The 12223-nt window shown below is 42.8% G+C and overlaps 1 protein-coding gene across 1 annotated transcript; it reads right to left on the bottom strand.

Annotated features, from left to right (window-relative positions):
• Window positions 1-6076: 6076 nt before the first annotated feature.
• yy1a (YY1 transcription factor a) lies at window positions 6077-11846 on the bottom strand. Its single transcript, XM_021574821.2, has 5 exons — window positions 11207-11846; window positions 9956-10118; window positions 8043-8103; window positions 7651-7809; window positions 6077-7440 (listed from the first exon to the last, which is right to left on the bottom strand). The coding sequence occupies exons 1-5, from the start codon at window positions 11706-11708 to the stop codon at window positions 7258-7260; spliced, it is 1068 nt and encodes a 355-aa protein (XP_021430496.1). The 5' UTR covers window positions 11709-11846; the 3' UTR covers window positions 6077-7257.
• Between the last annotated feature and the right edge of the window lie 377 nt (window positions 11847-12223).

Raw genomic sequence — 12223 nt, forward strand, 5'->3', positions numbered from 1 at the left:
CTAGTACAGGACTAGCAAAGGACCAGTGCACTACTTTTATGATTCTTTAAAAAATATATTATTATAAATATTTTTTTTCAGGGGGTGCTGCAGTACCCCAACTTCCCACAGCTATGGCCCCTGTGTCCTGATATGCAGCTCAGACTGATCAAGACATTTTGTGAGCAAACAATCCAATTGTTGCAGAACCAATGAGAAAAATGTTTTTTCTACACACAATATATATTGTCAACTATATCACCTTTTACATATTACTGAACAACATATAATGTTGGTATATTACAAATTATAGAGTATTTCCATCATGAAACAGCTCATCACATAATCTATTTTCAGGACACCAGAAGACAGGGCTCAGGTAGGCACGATTGGCCCCACAGAGAGGTTGGAGCGAACATTTGCTTTGAGGCAGCAGAATGTGGACAAACTGGAAGACCTGTTGCTGGAGCCAGAGTCTGCACAATATGGTAGAAATCGTTGTCATGCTTAAAATGGCAATTGGCTAGAATAATCCCACCTGATCTTGCCGCTCCTCCTGACTGCCTTGCATTTTTTGAAGACATTTATTTTCATTGTTAGTGGCTACTAGAGTATCAGGTTAATTTAATGGATAATCTGTGACCATCCTTACTCCAGGACTTCCCAACACAAGTTCCTTAACAACAAAGTTGCTCAGTGTGTAGAATGTAATGTCTTTCATTTAAATATGGGGCGGCAGGGTAGCCTAGTGGTTAGAGAGTTGACAAATCTGTTGTTCTGCCCCTGAACAGGCACTGTTCCTAGGCCGTCATTGAAAATAAGAATTTGTTCTTAACTGGTAAAGGTAAAATTAACCCAGCCCAATTGATTGAAATGTCATGAATAGACATGTTTGTTCTACATAATATATTTACATCTGAACGTTCCACAACGCTATTTATTCACCGATGGGCTAAGATTTAACCACCCATGTCTGGGCCCAAGCAAAACTAATCCTAGATCAGCATTCCTTCTCTGCGATTCTTTATGAACACAGACCCTGAACTCCATACAGCTGCCACCGAGAGTGAGGCTTTCTTCGTCTCCTGTTTCAAGAGGCAGCGAGTTTCACCGCTTCGTGAGAAATGGCCACTCCCCTAGGGAGGTGATCGTCTGCATACCCAGTGCGCAAGGATGTTCTCCAGCATCGTGGCTTCAGTGAACACCTAGTTCATCATCACCATGTCTGAGGTTGTGAAAGAAATACAACTGTCATCTGATGATAGCTATAGTCTTGTGAGTGAAGCTGTAGGTAGCTAGTACGGTTAAAGGTAGGTAGGTAGCTAGTACGGTTATAGGTAGGTAGCTAGTACGGTTAAAGGTGGGTAGCTGTAGGAAGCTAGTACAGTTATAGGTAGGTAGCTAGTACGGTTAAAGGTGGGTAGCTGTAGGAAGCTAGTACAGTTATAGGTAGGTAGCTAGTACGGTTATAGGTAGGTAGCTAGTACGGTTAAAGGTGGGTAGCTGTAGGAAGCTAGTACAGTTATAGGTAGGTAGCTAGTACGGTTAAAGGTGGGTAGCTGTAGGAAGCTAGTACAGTTATAGGTAGGTAGCTAGTACGGTTATAGGTAGGTAGCTAGTACGGTTATAGGTAGGTAGCTAGTATGGTTATAGGTAGGTAGCTAGTACAGTTATAGGTAGGTAGCTAGTACAGTTATAGGTAGGTAGCTAGTACGCTTATAGGTAGGTAGCTAGTATGGTTATAGGTAGGTAGCTAGTATGGTTATAGGTAGGTAGCTAGTACAGTAATCGGTAGGTAGCTAGTACAGTAATCGGTAGGTAGCTAGTACAGTAATCTGTAGGTAGCTAGTACGGTAATAAGAGGTAGCTGTAGGTAGCTAGTATAGTTATGGGTCAGTAGCTAGTATCGTTATAGGTAGGTAGCCAGTACAGTAATTGGTAGGTAGCTGTAGGTAGCTAGTACGGTAATGGGTAGGTAGCTAGTACAGTTATAGGTAGGTAGCTAGTATAGTTATAGGTAGGTAGCTTGTATGGTTATAGGTAGGTAGCTGTAGGTAGCTAGTACGGTTATAGGTAGGTTGCTAGTACAGTAATAGGTAGGTGGCTAGTATAGTTATAGGTAGGTAGCTGTAGGTAGCTAGTACGGTAATAGTTTAACAAGCAGTTAAGGTTGTGACAAACAATGTTATGGATGTGATAATGCTTTCCACTCAATGGGCAGGACCTCAATGAAGTGTTTACAAAGAGGAGACTGTCTGGAGCAAAGTTCCATCTTGGGAACACACCTGCCAGTTGAAAGAAAATACAGTGGGGCAAATGTGACCAGTAATATACCCTCCCTTTGTAACCCTATCTAGACTACTTGAATAGTGTAAACCCAAGCAGGTGTGGATGTTGTAAGAGGTGAGGTGTCTGTGGTGATGTCATTGTTACTCTGGTAACGTGTGTGTAGTATCATATAAGAATTTGTTCTTAACTGACTTGCCTAGTTAAATAAAGATAAAATATTTGTTTTTTGAGTTAGGCAGGCCTATGAAACATTGATTTAAATGACTTACTTAAATTGTGGACAACTGTTTTTTTTGCAATCCATACTAGTCATCTTGGGTAAAATGAGAAATTCCATGAAGTCTGTTTTCATACTTGAACTGTATCACCTCATGTGATAGTGGAACGGGCTGCAGACACCTGACTAAAGGAGAACTCTTTCTGACCAAGCGTCCCTGCATCAAGGTGAGTAAGGAGGAGGAGACGGTGCTATAGACAGCACTATAGAGGCCGGCGTGCGGGATTCTGGACGAGACTACGTCTGTGAGAATAAACTGGATGAGCTCCATTCGAGACTATTAGTTGATTAACTAATCTTAAAAACTGTAACATCCTATGTTTCTTTCTCCGAGTCATGGCTGAACAAGGATGGTAAATATAAATCTAGCTGTTTTTTTCTATACATCGGCGGCAGGACAGAGCGGTGGAGTCAGGAAGCTCAGGGGAGGTGGTGTGTCTCTTTGTTAACAACAGCTGATGCGTGATCTCTAATGTTAAGGAACTCTCAAGGTTCTTCTAGCCTGTTAGAATACCGCATGATAAGGGGTGGTAGACCATACTATTTACTAAGAGAGTCTAGATCTATATTTTTCGTAGCTGTCTATTTAACACCACAAACCAATGCTGGCACTAAGACCGCCCAACGAACTGTATAGAGCCATGAGCAAACAACATATGCTCACCCATAGGTGGTGCTCCTAGTGTTGACTGCTCTTGACTTTCGCCTCTCCCGAGTCCGTACGGCTTTTGCCGACATGGTTCAAGACTATAACTACCAATTGGATATCACGACATTCGGGATAAAAATACTAAAACTCTATCCTCCTGATTCCTGCTTACAAGCAAAAACTCACAGGAAGTACCAGGGACGCACTTAATACAGAAGTGGTCTGATGAAGTGGATGCTAAGCTACTGGACTGTTTTGCTAGCACAGACTGGAATATGTTCCGAGATTCATCCGAGGTAAACCCAACAGCGAACTGTCCAGTAGCGCGAGCCTACCGGACGAGCTAAATACCTTCTATGTTCGCATCGAGGCTAGCAACACTGAACCATGCAAGAGAGCACCAGTTGTTCTGGATGACCATAGTCCCTGTGCACAGGAACGCCAAGGTAACCTGTCTAAATTACTATCGCCCTGTAGCACTTGACAAGGCATTTCCCCCCCCCCAGGAGGCTGAAAAGATTTGACATGCGCCATCAGTTTGTCAAAAAGTCATACAGCTGCACCATTGAGAGCATCTTGACTGGCTACATCACCACTTGGTATGGCAACTGCTTGGCATCCGACCGCAAGGGGCTACAGAGGGTTCTGCGTACAGCCCAATACAACTCCAGCCACCCTTTCTCTCTGCTACCGCACGGCAAGCGGTACTGATGCCTGGTTAACTATTCAACTATCTGCATTGAAACCTTTTGCACTAACTCTATTGACTCATCACATATGCTGCTGTTACTGTTTTATCTATCCTTTTGACTAGTAACTTTATCCCTGCCCATATGTACATAACTACCTCATTTACCTCGTACCCCTGCACATCAACTCAGTACTAGTAGCCCAAGTTATCATTAATCATTGTGTATTTATTCCTTGTGTTGGTGGGAAGGGCCTGTTAGTCTACAGCTGTTGTTTATGAATATTGAGACAAATAAAATTTGATTTGATGGTTGTCACCTGAGCTATCTGGACAAGCAAGTCATGGGTGTCTTTTTATTTTTTATTTATTTAACCCTTATTTTACCAGGTAACAGAAGTGGGTGTATGGAAAGCAAATCTGCTAATTGGGCAGATTTGTTGCCACTTAAGACTGTATTGCGTTGCTGATTGGGCTGCACGACAAGTTGATTGTTGACAACTGTACCATTTTAGCTAAGTCTAACCCTTTTCCTAACCTTAACCTCGTTCTCTAACCTGCTACATTGGTTCTCTAACCTGCTACATTGGTTCTCTTAACCTGCTATGTAAACATTAAGCTGACCCGCGGTGCACCTGGCTATGGCCTATCTAACCAGTAATGGAGCACTGGTGTTACACCATCGCTGTTGATACGCCAACTTTCAGACATGCCAAGGAAACAGTTACCCATACTCGGAGTGAGCAGGTCCAGGGGAAGGTTTCTGCGCGGCACCCTGTCACCAGATTGGGAACGCCTAACTTCCCTGGTCTGCTGGCTGCGCTGTTAGTGGAGAAAATAACACCTAGGGCTCTGTTTCGACAAACAGAGCATTGTTCAGATAGAAATATAGTGTCAGACAATATTCGCTACACTTCTATCTGCATTGTTCTGAACACACATTTGCAGCTGCCTGCTGATATGGTGCAAGCGAAGTCCCCTTTCTCCCATTGTAAATTACAAGGGACAGATTATTTTTATTTTTTTAAAGATGTAATTTCAAACCATGCAATCCTTCGTCTCAGGTTGTTTGGTCAATTATTTAAAATGTACGTTAATTTCCAGTTACAAGTTAATCATTCATCCATATGATCGTAACTAGCTCTGGTGGGGTAATCACTGGCAAGGTACTCTGGGGGGGGGGGGGGTTAATCAATGGCAAGGTACTCTGGTCAGGTAATCAATGGCAAGGTACTCTGGTCAGGTAATCAATGGCAAGGTACTCTGGGGGGGTTAATCAATGGCAAGGTACTCTGGTGGGGTAATCAATGGCAAGGTACTCTGGTCAGGTAATCAATGACAAGGTACTCTGGTCAGGTAATCAATGACAATGTACTCTGGTGGGGTAATCAATGACAAGGTACTTGGGTGGGGTAATCAATGACAAGGTACTCTGGTGGGGTAATCAATGACAAGGTACTTGGGTGGGGTAATCAATGACAAGGTACTCTGGTGGGGTAATCAATGGCAATGTACTCTGGTGGGGTAATCAATGACAAGGTACTTGGGTGGGGTAATCAATGGCAAGATACTCTGGTGGGGTAATCAATGACAAGGTACTTGGGTGGGGTAATCAATGACAAGGTACTCTGGTGGGGTAATCAATGACAAGGTACTTGGGTGGGGTAATCAATGGCAAGATACTCTGGGGGGGGTAATCACTGGCAAGGTACTCTGGGGGGGGGGGGGGGGTAATCACTGGCAAGTTATGTTGGTCAAACAGGGTTTAACATTTATCTCATTTTTGCATGCATGTTCTGATAAATATTTCTGCTCAAAGGGTGGTAAAGTTAGGCCTGTCCTCTACATTTCTTATCTGAATCTTGGACAAAGAGTTTTGCATGAGAGAAGAAACAGTTCCCATGGTGTAATCGTGTTCCAGTGTTCTGCTGTGGTTGCACAAAGGCCAAATACTTACCAACTCATCTTGATGTGCACATTGAGTAAATTGATTCGGCAAATCTCTACCAACCAGCATTGTTGCACTTGTTTTACTTGAATAGATTTTAGGGAAATTATCCATTGTAATAGACTGAAAAAAAACTCTGCATTGATTGTAAACATTGAATAGAGTTGGATTTTTATTTTGAAATATAGGGCCCAGTCTTCCTGTCAATACTTGTTAAGTTGATTGTCTTTAGGAAATTAATATATACTGGTGGGCATATTTTATTTATTTTCCATATCTGCTGTACAGAATTTCCATTAAACTACTTGAATGACATGACCAAGCACAAAGGGATGGACATCGGAATAACGAGCAAAAATCCACACCGACCATTTACCTGTAAATACCGGTCATATATTTTAAAACATGTTACAAGTTCCTATCAACCATTTTATTTAAAAAATGTTGGTACCAATTTTGAACAGTCCCTACCAATGGTAAATGTCACATTCAAAATGACTTTAATCCTTTACAACCGTTAACACTACATAAAATAGGAATTCTGAAACAAAATTCTAAGTGCTTGCTAATGGGCAGGTTTTGTATTGGCAACTTATTGGGGGAGGTACATTTTAGCAAAAAGGTAATGCAGCCTGTACAATACATTCTAATGATGCAACTGAGCACCACTTGTGGTTGTATTGTGTGTTCAACTAAACAAAGGACTTGATGGACATGACACGATGTGTTGCTCTCTGGCCGTGCAGGGAGGGGTGGGGAGTAGAAAATGGTTTGAATCAGTTAACACTACTTAAATCACACTGCTATTATCTACACAATTCCAATATAGCTGTACGTTTCAATTATACAAAATTAATCTAAAGAATACCCCTCCCCCCCCAAAGAAACATTTTACAAGGGGAAAAGCAGAGAGGTATAATAAACAGCAAATTCTCCAAGAAGGGTTACCACAGATTTCTCAGGGAAAACACATAAAACAGCTCAGCCAGAGAGAAAAAAAAAAAAAGTGTACAACATGCACACTTAGAAAAAGGTACAAAATTAAAAAGCATTTACTTCGCTATGCTGATGGAGAATAACTTTAAATGTCAATTCTTTGTCTTTGGGTGCTGCAGTATAAATAACTTTTCTTTTCAAGTGCAGGTCCAAAAAAAAATCAACATCTTCACAAGGAGAAACTTGATGCTTTTCCTTGGGGATCGTGCCAAGATGAAAGTGTGTGGGGGGGGGGGGGGGGGTAAAGCGTCTTTAGAGTTCGTCGTTTTCATCTCTGTACATATCAAAAAGTCAGTAAGGTCATTCTCTCAAAACATTTCCCTAGAAACAATACAAAGGGGATTTCATATCTCTTAGGGGATGTGACGATTCTGCCGTGGTGAAGATATGGGGGGAGGGGGGGGGGGGGGGGGTAGTTGGTTGGTTCACAGTCACTGATTGTTTTTAGCTTTCGCGTGTGTGAGGATGTGAGACTTGAGGTTGGTGGATTGGGCAAACTTCTTGTTGCAGCCGTCAAACGGACAGACGTAGGGTCGGTCTCCAGTGTGAATCCGCACGTGTGTGCGTAAGTTAAAGTCCAGGGAGAACCGCTTTCCGCAGCCCTCAAATGTGCACTGGAAGAGAGAGAGTAGACTTTATTACAAGGCTGCATTGCTGACTGACAATCTGGGCCCCTATGGTCATATATGGCCCCTATGGTCATATACGTGCCACGTAGGCCGTTAAGCTGGAAGTGTTGTGATTCAAACTAAACGTATACAGTGAAATTGTAGAGGTCGATCTCTCATTAAGAAGCCATTTTGAAGGAGCTGGGGGAAACATACTTGGAAAGGCTTCTCGCCGGTATGAACAAGTTGATGCCTCTTCAGTTTGGAGCTTTCGACAAAGGCCTTTCCACATTCAGCGCAGACGTGAACACGTGGTCCGTGGGTGTGCAGGTGCTTCCTCATTGCAGAGTTATCCCTGAACATTTTACTGCATCCCTGCAGGGGCAAAAGGTAGCAATTAATCACGGGGTAACTTCAGAAATAACAAAAACAAATTGGTCCACATCAGAGCATCTAAAAATATAATAAGCTATAGCCATCCACAGAGCATAGCGGTTAGTTGACTACCATTATTCACCCAAACACCTGTGCTAGTCATACCATTGTGTTCTAGTGGCTGTCTTGCCATTCTCTCTCTAATACCAGTTAGACTAGTAGAGCACACATACTTTGTGAGGGCAAGCTATCGTCCTGGGAGAGTCGTCCTCCTTGATTTTCCGTGGCTTCATCCTGCAAGAGATGACAGATCGTGGTCCACTGTAGATCAGTTGGATGAGTATGGCACTTGTAACACCAGGATAGTGGGTTTGATTCCCGGGACTACCCTTACGTAAAATGTATGCATGACTAAGTTGCTTTGGATAAAAGTGTCTGCTAAATGGCATAAATTATACACTATGTATAAAATCGAGCACGCAGGCATGCAACCTCCATATACAAACGTTTGGCTGAAATCCACTAATTTGAAGGGGGGTCCACATACAATTGTATATAGTGAAAACGTGCGTCTGTATGTCTCATATCAATGCAGACGGAGTACTCCTTTTACTTTATTGTCCTAGTTTGAAGTGAAGTGTCCTGGAGTAAGGAATGTTTTTGGGGGACTTTCAAGCTGTATTAAAGCGCATTTGGGAACGCATTCTTTCCATACCTGCAGAGTTCAACGGCAAACAGTTCTAATAGTACATCGGGACGCAACAGAAAGAAAACATTTAAATATATGCCTTCCACAACCACAAGACCCACTAATCATTTAATTATATTACCTAAATAATTATTTTTGCAATAATTACTGATCCTGCTTTGCCTATGAAAACCACATTTTTGTTACAAATTTAACCACAAGCCCATGTGCTAGTGATTAGCCAGCTAATGTTTTATATTTCAAATTTAGCCAACTTGGATCTATTTGCTAACAAGGCAGAACAGTTGAATTGTTATGAACACACCCTTCTATCCATCTCCAACTGTTTGAACAGCATGTTAGCCTGTCCACTTTGTTAAGATCAATTCTCTGAATGAGAATGAGTTGCCAATTCCTTATATAAAATTGTGTTTTCTGCTTACTGCACATTTATGTGGCTAAAATGCTGCTAGCGGTAACCCCAATGCCACGCACGACAAACTGAGCACACATTTTCCAGAATCAATGTTAATTGATACTGCCGTTTTAGAAATAACAGCTCAAAATGTGCACAGAGCAGACAATTCATGAAAAGGATATAGGTAGAAAAGGTAACTTCTCTATTACAGTAAAATAATGTCTCAATGTGTTTCAATGTCCATATACGTCTGATTTTGTTGGACCAAACCTCAAATGCAAACAGCGAGTTGAAACCTCTTGTCGGAGAGGAAGATGTGATCTCTCATCTTTGTTGTGAGTGGCAGGGGGAGGGGCTTAGAGGTTGGGGGAGGGGTTTGGTGTGTGTGTGTAAACAGAGAGGAGGCCAAGACAGAGGTTTCACTCTTGCCAAAATTTCTATGGACTTATTATGGACCTAAGCTTGTTGCTTGCCTTCTCGCCTTTGGGACAACGACTCCCATTGTTAAGGAGGAGACATGAGCACCTTGACATACACAGATCTCTGGTGTAAATAGGAAGGTGCACACAGTACAGACAAAGCGAAGGAGATGAGACCAAAAAGACAACATGAGAACAAGCGGACAAACACCCATAAAAAGTATTATTACGATACAGGGATTTGGAATATCACACAAAAAGACATGGGACAGTTTTATGCAATAATATTGAGATTATCCGACAGTTTTATGCTAAAAAATAGTGCAGCGGTTGGTCAAATGTGCAAGCCGCCTAGTGGTTAGAGCGTTGGACTAGTAACCGGAAGGTTGCGAGTTCAAACCCCCGAGCTGACAAGGTACAAATCTGTCGTTCTGCCCCTGAACAGGCAGTTAACCCACTGTTCCCAGGCCGTCATTGAAAATAAGAATTTGTTCTTAACTGACTTGCCTGGTTAAATAAAGGTAAAATAAAAAAAAATAAAAAAAATATGCTGGCGTTGCTACATTTTTTGAGATGGCTGAATCCTGGAGTGACTGACTAATGAACATTTCTGTAACTCACCTAGCGAACTCTGCCAACTGTTTGGGGTCTGACAGGTCGATCCCTGGAATGCCTCCGGGCGGGAGCTTCTTCCCTGTCATGTACTCGGAGTAATCGGGAGGAGAATTATCCCCAATGACATGCTCCTCTACCATAGTGTCATGGTCAACATCCTTCTTGTCATCTGAGACGGAGGACAGGAGCAGAGTTAAAACAGACGCACAGGTATATGTTTTGTGATGTCTGACCCAAATTTGCCATTAGAATTACCAATCAACAAAGAATATGACACCATTTCAAGCTGTGGCACTTAATTGTGTTAATGCTGTTGGTGAACAGCTGAACATAAAGTGAATGTACATTTAGGCTAGTTCCATTTGAAGGGCCCTATGTTTTAAAGAATGTGTGGAATAGCCGTAGATCTTTATTGAAAAAAAATGTTTTTATGTGATCTTGGTACTCCAGTCCACCCACTCTAGTTGCTACTGAAATCCATCGTTAATCGAGTTGGCTAATTTAGTAGCTAGCTAAATAACAGGTCAACAAACGTAGTAACCATTTAATACCAATTCTAGTCGCTAAATTTAAAGACTAGTCGCCACTCAACGCCATAGTAAATTGTTGAGTTTAGTCGGCTACAGACTGTCGGTATAGCTAAACAAATTAGCAAGCTAGCTAACGTTTACTGTCTGACGAAAGCCAATCTAAGGGTGTATCAAAAATGCACCAATGTAAAATTTGCTTTAAAAAAAAAATGTATGATTAAAATATCAAACTATAGAGATGCCATTCTTGTAACTCTTCCCCACGATTAGAAAGCTAACTGGCAGTAGCACATCCCACACAGTCTTGTGTGACATTTCTTGCTAGTCGCTACCCTCCTCCCCCCCCCAGCTCTTGACGAGGAGCTTCGAGCCGAGGCCCTGTGCTGAACTGCGCCACAGCGGCCTACTCCCGGGCCAGCAGCAGCGCACTCGTTCCCACCCGCCGCCATCTTTCCCCGGACAAATCAACGCCATTTTTTCGGTCCGCCATACTGGTCCAGGGGAACATGGCGGCGCCCATCAACACATAAAACATGGCTTCCCATAAAAACAAAAAAATACATTTCAAATACACCGTACGCAATTCGGACGTGAAAAAGTGCAGAATTCTACTGAAATTAGCCAGAGGCCAGCGTCCGTACGAGGCCTTGTACCAGGGAATGCACAGTGAGAACAATGCAGGTGGCAAGCTTGCAAGAACACACTTTCGACAGAACTCGAAACTTACCCGATGCCCACATCGTCACCGAAAACTCTCCTTCCAAAGTCTTTATCTGGACTTGTTTCTGTTCCCATTTTCTACCACTGGACTCCGGTGCACCCAAGTAGTTCTTTTTATTTCTCTTCCCGCTTCCCCCCTTCTTCGTCCGCCCCGAGCTCTTCCCAGCGACAGTCACCAGAGTCTGTTCGATGTATTCCTCTTCGGCGGCAGGGACTGGGACAGGTATTAGAATTTGGTCCTCGTAATCATCGTCCCCGTGCATGTCCGAATCATCTTCACCAACCACCTCTTCTCGAGTTTGCACCAATATTACCTCCTGATGGTGGTGATGCATTGAGTGTGGATCATCTGAGTCGAGGGGCTGTAAAGCGATCATAGGCTGTTCATCGTCGTCCTCTCCAACAACTGTTGTCTCGATTGTCTCCACTTCGATTTCATGGAGTTCCACTATTTCTGACGGCATCTCCGAGCCGTCCGTTTCGATGTACAGGGTATCACCTGATGCCATATTGAAAACCCTAAACTCCTCACAGTTATGTTTTCTATAGCAGTTCCCCCCCTCTACACTGCCTTCCTCCTTCTTCGACAACAAACTCCACTCTGTTCTACTCCCGTCGCCACTACGCTTTGGCTACATAGTCTCGCGAGACTTCATGGGTTACAGACATATGCCGCGTTCTTATCATGTCGAAAACTCGGAATTTATGACTGGCTAACTTAGGAAGTAGGGTCGGATCTCGAGTTTCTAAATTGGGAGGCAACAGAATCAATCAATATGACTACGCAAATGACTTCGGTTCATTTGAATTTAAGGGTCCCGAGTTTCTGACATGAAGGGAACATTGCATTAGATCGGGTTCCACTGCTCAGACGTTGCATGCATCGTCAACCAATTGTTGCGTGCGACGTCATCGATTGACAGATTGCTATAACATATGTGGTTAGCTGATATTTAAAATACCTATCCAGGCGTTGTAAGATCTGAAAAGCATCAGCAACTCCTGGGCAGAGGAGCACGCCCAT

This window comes from Oncorhynchus mykiss, chromosome 19, assembly GCF_013265735.2.
Source record: "Oncorhynchus mykiss isolate Arlee chromosome 19, USDA_OmykA_1.1, whole genome shotgun sequence".
In the NCBI taxonomy this organism is placed as follows: Eukaryota; Metazoa; Chordata; class Actinopteri; order Salmoniformes; family Salmonidae; genus Oncorhynchus; species Oncorhynchus mykiss.